General features: G+C 46.2%; 1 protein-coding gene across 1 annotated transcript; it reads right to left on the bottom strand.

The window, feature by feature from the left end:
- Positions 1-2,304: 2,304 nt before the first annotated feature.
- LOC146756417 (olfactory receptor 5AR1-like) lies at positions 2,305-3,304 on the bottom strand. Its single transcript, XM_085524462.1, has one exon. The coding sequence runs from the start codon at positions 3,302-3,304 to the stop codon at positions 2,366-2,368; it is 939 nt and encodes a 312-aa protein (XP_085380588.1). The 3' UTR covers positions 2,305-2,365.
- Between the last annotated feature and the right edge of the window lie 10,780 nt (positions 3,305-14,084).

Here is a 14,084-nt window from a genome sequence, read left to right as displayed (position 1 = left end):
AGATCGTTGCCGCTGTTTTCTTTTCCTAATTAACTTTTTCCTTTCGGCCTAGGGCCCCTCTGGGGCCCACGGCCCCCTGTCACGGACGCAGGTGGATTTTTCGTTCAAACCGTGACACCTATGTATGGCCCAGAGTCACCATTAAGGTGGGACAGGGGCTGTGGCTTCTGCCCCCAGGGGACTCAATGTCCTGCCCTGGGTCTCTTGGCTGCTGCCAGTCCTTCTCCTGCCCTTAGTCCTTGGGGACAAACCCTGCAGGGACAAGTCTCCTCCTTGGCAGTTGTCACAGGTTACCTAGATTTACCTATGCCTGTGACAGGGGGGAGCCACCCCATAGGCCCCCGGGGCCCGGAGAGGAGGGGAAAAGGGGAAATGGGATAAAAACAGCAGCAATCTAAGGAAGAAAAACTTATTTTACTAAATATGATATCAGAATACAAGATAACACAATATAATACAATTGAGGCTAATAAATCGAATGAAACAGAGAGAGAGAGAGTCCCTGAAAACCGAGAGGCCTACTGTGAACTCTAGGTGACATGGCTGGAACGCTTCCCACTCTCCAAGAAGTCCGAGAGAGAGAACTCCAGCCTGGGAGCGAGATTATATAGTGTCCTGGTCCCGTGACTTATCACTGACCGTGATGTTCTCTGGGATATGTAGTCTTCTTCTGTGAACTGCACATTCGGTAAAATTATCCATGATTTACATAATGTTATGATGTGGAATACTGATAGCAAAATTACAAAATTACAAAACCATGACACCAGTGATGACCTCTGACATCCTCTGATGACCATTGCTGCCCTCTGATGACCAGCGTTGCCCTCTGATGACCAGTGAAGACCCTGATGCTCAATGATACCCATGATGATCAATAAATCCCTCAGCAAAGCTACACGCTGTGTGTCTGTGTCCTTGTTCTCATGCTCAGCAGGGACTGCTGGGATCTGTTCCTGCCTGGCAGTGGTCACCTCAAAGCGCTGGGAGGCTTCCCCAGCTCCATGCCATGTGCACCATGTCCTGCACCCCTGTGGGCTTCCCCACCCTTTCTCATCATCTGCCTCAAAGTCCTAAAGGATGGAGCTCCTCATGCTGCCAAGCAGCCTCAATACCCTCCCTCTGCTCTCTCTCAGCTCCTCCATACTATTCATCCCAGACCTGTTACAATTTGATCCACCTCTACATGGACACAGTGTGACTACGTCACCCTCCTTTTACCCCCACTCTTACTGCAGCCTCTTGTCCCTCCTTTGGGTCTGCTTGAGTCCTCTTGCGTCAGTGCCCCATCACCCAGAACAAGGTCTGCACATCCCCTCCCATGGACACCTCTGTGTTCAGCTGTGGCATAGGATTGTTAGAGTGTGTCCAGAGGAGAGCCACAAATAGGATCCCAGGGATGAAACAACTCTGCTACATGGACAGGCTGAGAGCTGGGGCTGTGTAGCCTGGAGAAGGGTGTGAGGTGACCTGAGAGTGTCCTTTCAATATCTAAAGGGGGGCTGTAGGAAGGAAGAGGCCAGACTGTTTAGCGGGACCAAGAGACACAATTCTTCCTACACAACCAGCAAGGAAACCTAGACAGGTGGCTGGACCTGGCGTTCAGTGGATGAGGCCATACAAATGCAGAACAAACTTCTACAAAGGTAAGGTGCTGCTTCATTTGAGCTAGTGATGCAATTGTTTGGTACACCTTAGTATATCGTCATTCTTATATTATCAGTTTTTGGAATATTCCTCACAAAGCAGATTACAGTGATGGGGATCATACTCTTGTGTTGAGAGTGGACTTTTGCCTTATTGCTACAGCTGCCTGATGATTTTCTGTACAATCCTGCCATATCCTATACACAATTTCTTCTCAGTACAAGAAGATCGTCTCTATTTACCTGACATTTCTTTCTCTGCTTTGGGTGTCTTCAGAAAGCTGCTTCTTTCCAGCCCTTCACCTCAAAGATGCTTAGTAACACTGGCTATCACAACATCTGGCTTGCAATAAGACATCAGGAAGGTTTTTCACCCTAAGTCCTTATTTCTCCTGCTGTGTTCCTCAGGAGCATAGCTGGGTGTTCAGCAGCCTGCGGGAGTTGTGAAGACCACAGCGAGTCTGTGGGAGGAAACTGGGATCTGTCTCTCAGGACCCCGACTGATGTTTTCTGACAGTGAAGACAACTGATGGGTGAAAATACTGTGGCTGGATTTTCTCTCTGCTGACTTACTTCCAAGGAGCTCTAAGACATGGGAAATGAAAGAGCAGCATGCTGTCTCATTGAGGATCCCTGATGTTTTTGATTAGATGCAAGTTATACTTTGTGTAGTCACCTCCTAATCTTACACACCTTCAGATTTGTTCCATGAGAGGATTTTACTTATGGACAAATGCTTTCTGTATCAACCTCCTCAGCGCATCCTTCACCTCCCTGTTCCTCAGGCTGTAAATCAGGGGGTTCACCGCAGGGATTACCAGTGAGTAAAACACAGCTGCCACTTTGCACTGATCAGCAGAGCTGCTGGGCACGGGTCTTAGGTAGATGAAGAAGAGAGTCCCGTAAAACAGGGTGACAGCAGACAGGTGGGAGGCACAGGTGGAAAAGGCTTTCCACCTGTCTCGGGCACCACGAATCTGCAGGACAGCAAAGATGATGCACAGGTAAGAGATGAGGATGATGCTCACAGTGCCTGAGCCTGCCAATGCAGCAAAGGCCACGTGTAACCCTTGTGCAAAGCGCGTGTCAGAGCAGGAGAGCTGCTGCAGAGGGGGGATGTCACAGAAAAAGTGATCGATGACACGGGATCTGCAGAAGGACAGGCTGAACAGGGAAGCTGTGTGGGCAACTGAACTGATGCATCCACACAGGTATGAGACAGAGACCAACTGAGCACACTCCTGTCTGGACATAAGGACCGCATAGCGCAGTGGGTTGCAAACAGACACAAACCGATCGTACGCCATGACGGCTAAGAGCACGACTTCAGCATTGATGGAAAAAGAGTGAAGAAAAAATTGCACAGCACAGCCCAGAAATGAAATGACCTTCTTCTTTGCTAACAGATTGGCCAGCGTCTTGGGAGCGATCGCGGAGGAGTAGGTGATGTCAATGAAGGACAGGTTACAGAGGAAAAAGTACATGGGGGTCTGCAGGTGAGAGTCAGCTCGGGTTAACATGATGATGGTGAGTTTCCCCACCAGGCTGGCAGTGTAAATGAGGAGCAGCAGAGTGAAGAGGAGGGCTCGTACCAGAGGGTTGTCAGTGAAGCCCAGCAGAACAAACTCTGCCACCTCAGTGAGATTCCCCTCCAGCATCCCTGTCAGGCACACTGTACACAGCTGGAAGCAAGCAGACATACCAGTGAGCAAAGTAGGATACTCCTTATCTTGAGTCTTACTCTTTGATGGGAAAGTAAATTAACAGAGACCTCTTGCACTAGAAAATACGTAGATGGGGTTAATAAATAAATAAATTAATAAATAAATAAATAAATAAATAAATAAATAAATGGAAAGTTGTTTTCCTGTCCTCTTTCTTCCTATCTTCTTTTTATCATGTGGGGATGGAAAAGGAAATGCATTTCAGAGAATTCTTTCTCTCAGGACAGCGTTCCAGCAGCTGGGATAGGATCACACTTTCCAGAAAACTCATCACCTCTTGAGAAGTTTCAGGGGGTTCACATTGAAAGCAACCAGGCAAACGTCCTGTAAAGTTGTCACAGAGATCAGCTCAGAGGAAGAGAGGTGACAAGAATCCCAGTCTCAGTCTGAAGTATCCTATAGTGCTCCAAGGTGGAAAAGCCTAAAGAACTTTAGGTACGTTTAGCCAACAGCTGCACTGAACTACACAGCTCAGCTCTGCTGAAAGCAGAGTCCTTGTGAGAAATCTTAGTGTACTGCCTGCTCTGAACTACCATTTATCATTTTACCTTGTAGAAACATGCAGTGTTTGACTGTGCATACAAAATTAAGGTAACTTCATGTTGAAAACCTGTAAGCCCATGGATATGTCTACATGGCATCAGCCAGTACCAAGGCTGGCATATTGATTGCACCACAGCAGCCCAAGTATCGTGAGGATCAAATATAAACCATATGCAGCTCACAACAGCTCCAGTCCAAAGACCTCACTTCGTGGCTTACAGTACCATTTCTTCTCTGATCTGGATTAGTCTGTCAGCGTACAGCAAAATGTGTTTGGGATGTGCTCATGGCATTGCTGTCACCTGGGGAAAAGCTGAGCCCTATTGATATTCATCTTTCTTCTGTATCACAGCAAGGGATAAACAGTCCAGGATTGTCCACCTTTAACACTTGTATATCTGCTATCCACTCTAAAACTACCATGCCAGACATTTGGTGCCAACTTTCCTCTTCACATGACAGCCCTTGAGTACAGAACTGGCCTCTATTTCATCATCCGGAATGATGCTTGCATGCCCAAAAGCAGATTTTTCTTTCTTTCTTATACTGATAGCTGTGGATTTAGCAGGGATATTAACCCCATCTAACGACATTGCCAAGATTTTCTCACATCTAGTTTCTGTGAACTCCAGACCCTACAGCCCTTCTACAACTGGGACTGGAAGGCAGAGCTGTTTCCTGACCACAGACCTGTTCAGTCCTCATTTCAGGATGAACGCCTGTCAATGCGCCTGGACTTCTCCCTCACTCTGGGCACTCATTCCTCCACCACACCCTTCCTGACTTCCCCTCCTCCTCTTTCCCATCTTAAAAACTGGAGCACACCTCAGAGAAATGCACAAAGTTGCACCAAGACAGGGCTAGAGGCATCTGACTGATGAAAACCAATCCTGTACAGCACTGAAATGAGACAGGGATCTGCTCTCTTACAAAAGCTGATCACAATCAGAGATGCCCCTAGATGCAATAAATAATAATAATTAAAAAAGAGGTTGATGTTCCATCATCCAAAATCTGGGAATAAAACTCTTTAACTCCATTTTGGTGTCACAGAGTGGTATTCCTTTATTCTCCGGACACTTGACAAGCAAGCATGCTCTCTCAAAGTTCAGGTTCTACATCTGAACTGTTCAGACATGCATAATCAGTACATGGGTATACATATTCATTCTTTTCCAAGAAATTATTCATATATGCTAATGTCCTTCTGGGCATGCTCAGTTGCATCTGTGAGGTCGTATGTTCCTTCACTTAATCCCTGTTTTTCCGTCCTCAGCCTCATCACAGAAGTTTTTGGCTGACCCTGGGCTGTTTTTCCCCAGTTTGGTGGATTTCCATTGGTTGGGATGCAACAATGAGCAACTTTCCACCTTGGTGCACTGTAATCCAAGACAATATATGAGAAATCTGAGGAAAAAGCCCTTGTACCTGGTGGGTACAAAGATAAAAGCAGCCTATTATGACTCCAGTGTGTCTTATGAAGCAGAACTGGCGAGAAAAACAAGGCTGTTCTCACATCAAGCTATACTGAAATGGAAATTTCATAACTAGCACTCATTGACTTCTTTTGCTAAACAAAGATGTTGGTCCTTAAATTCATATACTGACCCCTATTTGCTAAGCTAAACAGTCTGTATCAGTATGAAGACAGATCCATATGTGGATTCATGTGGGAAAGGAAAAAAAACAACGCACACACACACACAAAAAGGACAGAACAAACAAAAATAACCTATCACCAAAACAAAAGAACTGGCGAGTAAAACAAGGCTGTTCTCACATCAAGATATGTTGAACATTTCAGAACTAGCACTCACTGATTCCTTTCACAAAGGACATCATCCCATAGGCATCTCAGATGCGTGTGTGGGGTCAGCTTCAGGCTAAGCACAAGAAGGACATGAACCAAAACATGCAGGTCATATTACCATACAAAGAGAGGCCAGCAGGAGCCACTGGATATACTGTAGTGTCTGTGAGCAAAAGCCATCCTGCCTCACCTGCTGTGCTGCCCATGTGGGCAAACACTAAAGCACCCTTCACAATGCTGCCAAAAGTCTTTGGCACCATGTTCCATGGAAATTTCAAATTAAACAATGTGGGTTCCTGCTCCAAACACAAATAGACATTCTTAAATGCTTACAAGCAATTCAATGCTATCGCCGTCACTCTCACTGTTGCTATGTCTTTCATTATCACTATCACTATCACTATCACTATCACTATCACTATCACTATCACTATCACTATCACTATCACTATCACTATCACTATCACAATACTCCTACGGTGCCATCAGTATGAAGCCATTGTTCCTGACACAGCATGCAGCTGCAACAAGCACCAGCTACGGGACATCTCCAATGAAAAAGAAAACCCCATGCCAACCTAATTGCTGCCATAGTATGAACACACCTGCTGCTGCAGTTCTCTGTCCCACCTGTGAATGCCTGAGGGCACAACTAGAGCCAGCAAATATATCTGCTCCAAACAGCTCTGAAAATACTTTTGTCTGTAGGGACTGAAGCAATTAGTGCTCCAAATGAGTCACTGAGAAGTTCTTCATACCTGCTATGAGAAAAGATACCCAATATTTTCATTAGCCCAAGTCATGCTTATGAATGCATATATTTATCTTGCCTTATTTGGGGTATTTTTGGGGTGTGTTTTCTTTTGGTGATAGGTTATTTTTGTTTGTTCTGTTCTTTTTGTGTGTGTGTGTGTGTGTTGATTTTTCCTTTCCTACTTATGGATCTGTCTTCATACTGATACAGACTAGTTAGCTAAGCAAATAGGGGTCAATATATGAATTTAAGGACCAACATCTTTGTTTAGCAAAAGAAGTCAATGAGTGCTAGTTCTGAAACTTCCATTTCAGTATAGTTTGATGTGAGAACAGCCTTGTTTTTCTCACCAATTCTGCTTCACAAGACACACTGGAGTCATAATAGGCTGCTTTTATCTTTGTAACCATCAGATGCAAGGACTTCTTCCTCAGATTTCTCATATATTGTTTTGGATTAGAGTGCACCAAGGTGGAAAGTTGCTCATTGTTGCATCCCAACCAATGGAAATCCACCAAATTGGGGAAAAACAGCCCAGAGTCAGCCAAAAACTTCTGTGATGAGGCTGAGGATGGAAAAACAGAGATTAAGTGAAGGAACATATGTCATGGTTTTGTAATTTTGTAATTTTCCTATCAGTATTCCACATCATAACATCATGTAAAGCATGGATAATTTTACTGAATATGCAGTTCACAGAAGAAGACTACATATCCCAGAGAACATCATGGTCAGGGATAAGTCATGGGACCAGGACACTATATAATCTCGCTCCCAGGCTGGAGTGCTCTCTCTCTCGGACTTCTTGGAGAGTGGGAAGCGTTCCATATTATATTGTGTTATCTTGTATTCTGATATCATATTTAGTAAAGTAGGTTTTCCTCCTTAGATTGCTGCTGCTGTTCTTTATTTCCCATTCCCCTTTTCCCTTCCTTTCCAGGCCTGGGGGCCTATGGGGTGGCTCCCCCCTGTCACAGGCATAGGTAAATCTAGTTAACCTGTGACAACATATGACCTCACAGATGCAATGTGTGTGCCTAGAAGGACATTAGCACTGGAGCCATGCTGTGTCAGGAACAATGGCATTATACTGATGGCACCGTAGGAATACTGTGATAGTGATAGTGATAATGATAGACATAGCAACAGTGAGAGTGACAGCGATAGCATTGAATTGCTTGTAAGCATTTAAGAATGTCTATTCGTGTTTGGAGCAGGAACCCACATTGTTTAATTTGAAGTTTCCATGGAACATGGTGCCAAAGACTTTTGGCAGCATTGTGAAGGGTGCTTTAGTGTTTGCCCATATGCACAGCACAGCAGGTGAGGCAGGATGGCTTTTGCTCACAGACACTACAGTATATCCAGTGGCTCCTGCTGGCCTCTCTTTGTATGGTAATATGACCTGCATGTTTTGGTTCATGTCCTTCTTGTGCTTAGCCTGAAGCTGACCCCACACACGCATCTGAGATGCCTATGGGATGATGTCCTTTGTGAAAGGAATCAGTGAGTGCTAGTTCTGAAATGTTCAACATATCTTGATGTGAGAAAAGCCTTGTTTTACTTGCCAGTTCTGCTTCACAAGACACACCAGAGTCATAAATAGGCTGCTTTTATCTTTGTACCCACCAGGTACAAGGGCTTCTTCCTCAGATTTCTTATATATTGTTTTGGATTACAGTGCACCAAGGTGGAAAGTTGCTTGTTGTTGCATCCCAACCAATGGAAATCCACCAAACTGGGGAAAAACAGCCAAGGATCAGCCAAAATCCTCTGTGATGAGGCTGAGGGTGGAAAAATGGGGATTAAGTAAATGAACATACGACCACCTTAGATGCAACTGAGCATGCCCAGAAGGACATTTGCATATATGTATGTGTTGTGGTTTTGTGCTTTCTGTTGTCAGTATTCCACATCACAACATCATGCAGAGCAGTGCCCGTCAAAGAGTTCATGTTCTGGTTCCATATTACCTCCCTTTGGGGCAGTTTGGGTTCTTGGAGGGGCAGCATCTCCTGAGGACTTGGCTCGAGGAGGTGGTGGGCTGAGACTGTGCCCCCCTGTCACAGACTGATATCCTGTGATAACCCCATGGCTGAATGAGTTCTTGGAAAAGAACTAGAGGGAATGGTTTTAAGCTGCGCCAGGGGAGATTCAGGTTGGACATTAGGAAGTATTACTTCTCGGAAAGGGTAGTCAGGCATTGGAATGCACTGCCCAGGGAGGTGGTTGAGTCACCGACCATGGGAGTGTCCAAGAAACATTTGGATGTTGTGTTGAGGAATATGATTTAGCTGGGAAGTATCGGTAATGGTTGGACTAGATGATCTTGTAGGTCTTTCCCAACCTTGATAATTCTGTGATTCTGTGATTCTGTGATGTCCATCAACAATTAGGGTCAGGTGGAGGATACAGTATAGGCCTGTCAGCCTGACCTCGTTGCCAAGAAGGTTATAGAGCAGATCATCCTGATTGTAGTAGGGCAACACATAGGGGACAACCAAGTGACTGGGACCAGTCAACATGAGGTTATGTAAGGCGAGTACTGCTTTACTAAGCTGATCTATGATCATGACAAGGTGACCAGCTTGGTGGATGAGGGGAAAGCTGTTGCTGTTGGCCTCTAAACTTTAATGAAGACACTGTTCCCCACAGTGTTCTTCTGAAGAAACTGTTTGCCTATGGCTTGGATGTGTGTGTGCTTCTCTGGTGAAAAACTGGGTGGGTAACTGTGACCAAAGACCTGTGGTGAAAGGAGTTATCCCAGGTGGAGGCCATTCAGGACTGGTATTCCCCAGGTTTCAGTGCTGGGGCCACTTCTCTTTGATGTTTTCATCAGTGTTCCTCAGGGGTTGGTATTGGAGCCTGTCATGTTTAATCTCTTTTTTGATGACCTGGATGAGGGAATTGAGTGCACCCTCAGTGAGTTTGCAGATGGCAGCAAACTGCTCCCAGTTGGAGCAGTTTGGTCTGCCTGGGGGTAGGAACATCCTGCACAGGGATCTGGATTACTGGGCTGAAGCCAATGGGATGAAGTTCAATAAGACCAAATGATGAGTCCTGCACTTTGGCGACAACAGCTCCAGGCAGCGCTGCAGGCCTGGGGCAGAATGGGTAGAAGACTGCATGGAAGAAAAGGACTGGGGGTGTTAGTTGATACTCAGCTGAATGTGAGCCAGCGGTGTGGCCACAAAGACCAATGGCATTCTGGCTTGTATCAGAAATTGTGTAGTTAGCTGGGCTATACAACAACCCCAGGCAACCCTACAGGCTTGGGGAGGTGTGGCTGGAAATCTCCCAGATGGAAAGGGACCTTTGTGTGCTGATGGACAGTCGGCTGAATATGAGCCAGCAGTGTGGCCAGGTGGCCAAGAGGGCCAATGGCATCCTGGCTTGTATCAGGAATGGTGTGGTGAGCAGAAATAGGTGTCATGGTTTAATAATTTTGTAATTTTGCTATCAGTATTCCACATCATAACATCATATAAAGCATGAATAATTTTACTGAATCTGCAACTTACAGAAGAAGACTACATCTCCCAGAGAGCAACACGGTCAGAGATGGGTCACGGGACCTGGACACTATATTATCTCTGTCGCAGGCTAGACTGACGTCTTTCGAGTTCTGGCGTTCAGGGGAGTGTGTGGGAGCCTTCGCCGTTTCACCTAGATTTACAGTAGGCCTCTCGGTTTCGGGACTCATTCTCTCTCCTATTTTGCTTGATTCGTTAGCTCAGTTTTCAATTATATTGTATTATATTGTGTTATCCTTTATTTCGATATAGTATTTAGTAAATAAGTGTGCCTCCTTAGATCGTTGCTGCTGTTTTCTTTTCCTAATTAACTTTTTTCCTTTCGGCCTAGGGCCCCTGAGGGGCCCACAGCCCCCTGTCACAGACGCAGGTGGATTTTCGTTTAAACCGTGACACTAGGGAAGTCATCCTGCCCCTGTACTCAGCATCAGTGAGGCTTCACCTCAAGTACTGTGTTCAGTTTAGGGCACCTCAGCACAGGAAAGACATGGAGGTACTGGAGCAGGTCCAGAGAAGGGCAACGAGGCTCGTGAAGGGCTTGGAGAATCAGCCCTATGAGGAGAGGTTGAGGGAGCTGGGTCTGTTTAGTCTGGGGAAAAGGAGGCTGAGGGGAGACCTTATTGCCCTCTTCCAGTTCCTGAAAGGTTCTTACAGTGAGAGTGGGGCAGGTCTCTCCTCACTAGTGACAAGTGACAGGATGAGGGGAAATGGCCTCAAGTTGTGCCAGGGCAAGTTTAGGTTGGATATTAGGAAGAACTTCTTTACAGAAAGGGTAGTTAAGTACTAGAATAGGATCCCCAGGGAGGTGGTTGAATCGCCATCCCTGGTTGTGTTTAAGAGCTGTTTTGATGTGGTACTTAGGGATATGATTTAATGTAGGGTTTTTAGAGTTAGGGTTCTGGTTAGACTGTGGTTGGACTTGATGATCTTCAAGGTCTTTCCAACCTGGGTAATTCTATGATTCTATGATTCTATAGATTAAAGAAACAAGAGAAATTCAGCACTTGTTCTCGTGGGCACATTATCATCCAACAGAAGTTTTAGTCATCCACCAACAGCCATTGGCCCAGTTTTGCAGCCCCTCCTTCCCCTTCTCCTTCTGCCTTCTAGCAGAAACGACTTCACATGGGACATACCTGAACACCCTGAGAAAAAAAAGGGGCAATTGAGGAGTTCTGTTCTGAGCTCAAATGTCCATCACTGACACCATCTGTGATTTATGCTAACTAAAAAACCCCAAAACTTTCACAGTAAACTTTTTGAAGTGTGGCAGCATATATCCCAAAGGAGGTCCTGATCCCACAGCTTCCACAGACAAACACATAGATCTGTTCAAGGTTTGAAATTCATGGGGTTTGATCCACAACCTCATGACATGAAGTGTAAGGGAACAGCAAGACCAAGACCTTGAAGTTTCTCAATGGTCTCAGACAGCTGCACTAAAATAGAGTCTGAAACCACTGCTGACAAGAAAAGTTACTCCATGTGGACACACACTTTTCAGAAGCCGCCTTGTTTACCAGCCCCAGGGACTCCCACCATGGCCAATGTGTTCATGCTTTGGTTTCCTTTCTGCAGTATCTTCTGGGGTGTCAGAGCAGAGAAGTGGCCTCAAGCAGCAGATTAACAATGACAGAAATCAGGAAAATAAAATGGCTTAGATTGGAGAGGGCCTTAAAGATCATTGAGTTCCAACCCCCTGCCATGGGCAGGGTTACAAACCACTAGACCAGGCTGCCCAGGACCCCATCTTAATGTGCTTTAAGTGCTTCCAACACTGCCATGACTCCAGCACAGAGGGGTCCTGCAGTTGATGGCAGAGGGATGTGGTTTCTGAAGAAGAGGGAAGGGGAAGGAAGAGCTTCCTCCCTAGACTGGCAGTTGTGCCCCAGCTCTCCCATCTCTTTGGTGTGAGTGCTGTGATATGAGCATATGGTGGGGGTGGATCAGTGCTTGGACTAGATGACCTTAAGGGTCTCTTCCCATATTAATGATTCTGTGAATCTTTTCTATGTTTCTATGATCTTGCCTTGATTTGGCTTATCCCCATGGACATTCAAGGGATATACAGCTGGTAGTACAGTTCATAGAATCATAGAATCATAGAATCATAGAATCACGCAGTTGGAAAGAACCTACAAGATCATCTAATCCAACCATCCTCCCATTACCACAAGCCACTAAACCATATCTCATAGCTCCTCATCCAGACACCTCTTGAACACTGCCATGGACAGTGATTCCACCACCTCCCTAGTCTTTAACACAAAGGGCCACACCACCTCATCTATCCTTTCTGAAGAGCTTGTAAGCATCAATCACAGCACTCCAGTCCTGGCAGTGGTCCCACCATGGATCCATAATAGCAACTAGGTCATGGTTTGCCTGACACACAGTCACTTCCAGCTCCACCTGCTTGTTAGCCAAGCTGTATGCATTGGTGTAGATGCACTTCAGCTGCGGCATCTGCCTCACTCCCAGCTCAAGCATCATTCCCCTAGGTTCATTTCTTGTAAGCCCTGTTTTGTCCCATCCCCCCGTCGTAGCTAGTTTAAAGCTCTTTTGATAAGCCCTGCTAGTTCCCGAGATAGGATTCGTTGCCCCCTTTGAGATATGGTGGTTCAGTGGATAGGCAGCAGGCCAGGAGCCAAGTAAACTGCCCTATGGTCAAGGAACCCAAATCCTACTGTGCCTTAAGTTCTTCCAACACTACCGTGACTCCAGCACAGAAGGGTCTTGCAGTGGATGGCAGAGGGATGTGGTTTCTGAAGAAGAGGGAAGGGGAAGGAAGATCCTCCTCCCCAGACTGGAAGTTGTGCTCCGGCTCTCCCATCTCTTTGGTATGAGCGCTGTCTCAGCTCCTCAGGGTTGTCTCTTAACACAAAATATAGAATCACAAAATCACAAAGCCTTTGAGATTGGAAGGGACTTCTTCAGATCACCCAGTCCATTGCCCCTGCTCAAACAGATCAGCCAAAGACAATTGCCCAGGAGCAATGTGTCCAAAGAAGGGTAAAGGAGCTGGTGAGGGGTCTGGAGCACAGGTCTTATGAGGAGCAACTGAGAGAACTGGGATGGGTCAGCCTGGAGAAGATTCAGGAGAGACTTTATGGCCCTCTACAACTGTCTGAGAGGAGGCTGTGGTGAGGTGGGGGTTGGTCTTCTCTCCTAGGGAATAGTGATAGAATGAGAAGGAATGACCAGGGGAGGTTTAGGTTGGATGTTATGAGAATTTCTTCTCAGAAGGAGTTGTCAGGCAGTGGAATGGGCTGCCCGTGGAGGTGGTAGAGCCACCATTCCTGGAGGTGTTCAAGAAACGTGGAGATGCAGTACTGAGGGATATGGTTCAGAAGACATGGTGGAGATGGGTCAATGCTTGTGCTTTCCAAGCCTGCTCTGTTTCCCTAAAGGTATAGAACAAAAAGATCACTTGAGCTCCCGCTCTATGAACTAAACGGCCTAAACCCCTGAAATCTCTTTTCATTGTTTATAGGCTTCTCTGAGCCATTTCATCACTGCCCACCTGAACTATGAGTAGTGAAAAACCATCAGTGGACCAAACCATCTTTGGGAGTTTTTATGGCTATGTTCTCTTGATCCGGGCCCCAGGAAAGCAGCAGACTTCCCGATGGCTCAGGTCTGGTCTGCATATGGGGCCCTCTGTTCCTCTGAGAAGGGAGTCACCCACTATGACCACCCTTCTTTCTTTCATGAAGTCTTGAGGTGTGGTGACCACCTTGCCTTAGGCTCCCTCCGAGGCAGATCCTCCATTGCCTCCCCACTCATATCTCCTTCAGGTCCCAGTATCTCAAACCTATTGCTTAGAGGGAGCTGGGGAAGAGGGCTGGGCAGGCAGGGAGGGCTCCCATGAAGCTGAGTTGGGACTCTCTTCTAACCCTCCTGTTGCCGTGTGCTTCCATGGTTCAACCCCCCCTTGCCCCAGGTTCTAGTGTTAGCCACCACTATGGCCAAAAAGCCACTGTGACTCAGCAAGAAATATGGCAAAATGGTGTTTATTAGGACTAATTAACACCTTATATACCTTAATCACTTCGTCTACGCCCCCTAGAGTGT

Source organism: Coturnix japonica, chromosome 27, assembly GCF_054131305.1.
Source record: "Coturnix japonica strain WE chromosome 27, WE-NBRP24, whole genome shotgun sequence".
Taxonomy (NCBI): Eukaryota; Metazoa; Chordata; class Aves; order Galliformes; family Phasianidae; genus Coturnix; species Coturnix japonica.
Note: the sequence above shows the minus strand (reverse complement) of the source record. Positions and strands in the feature narration are given on the sequence as shown.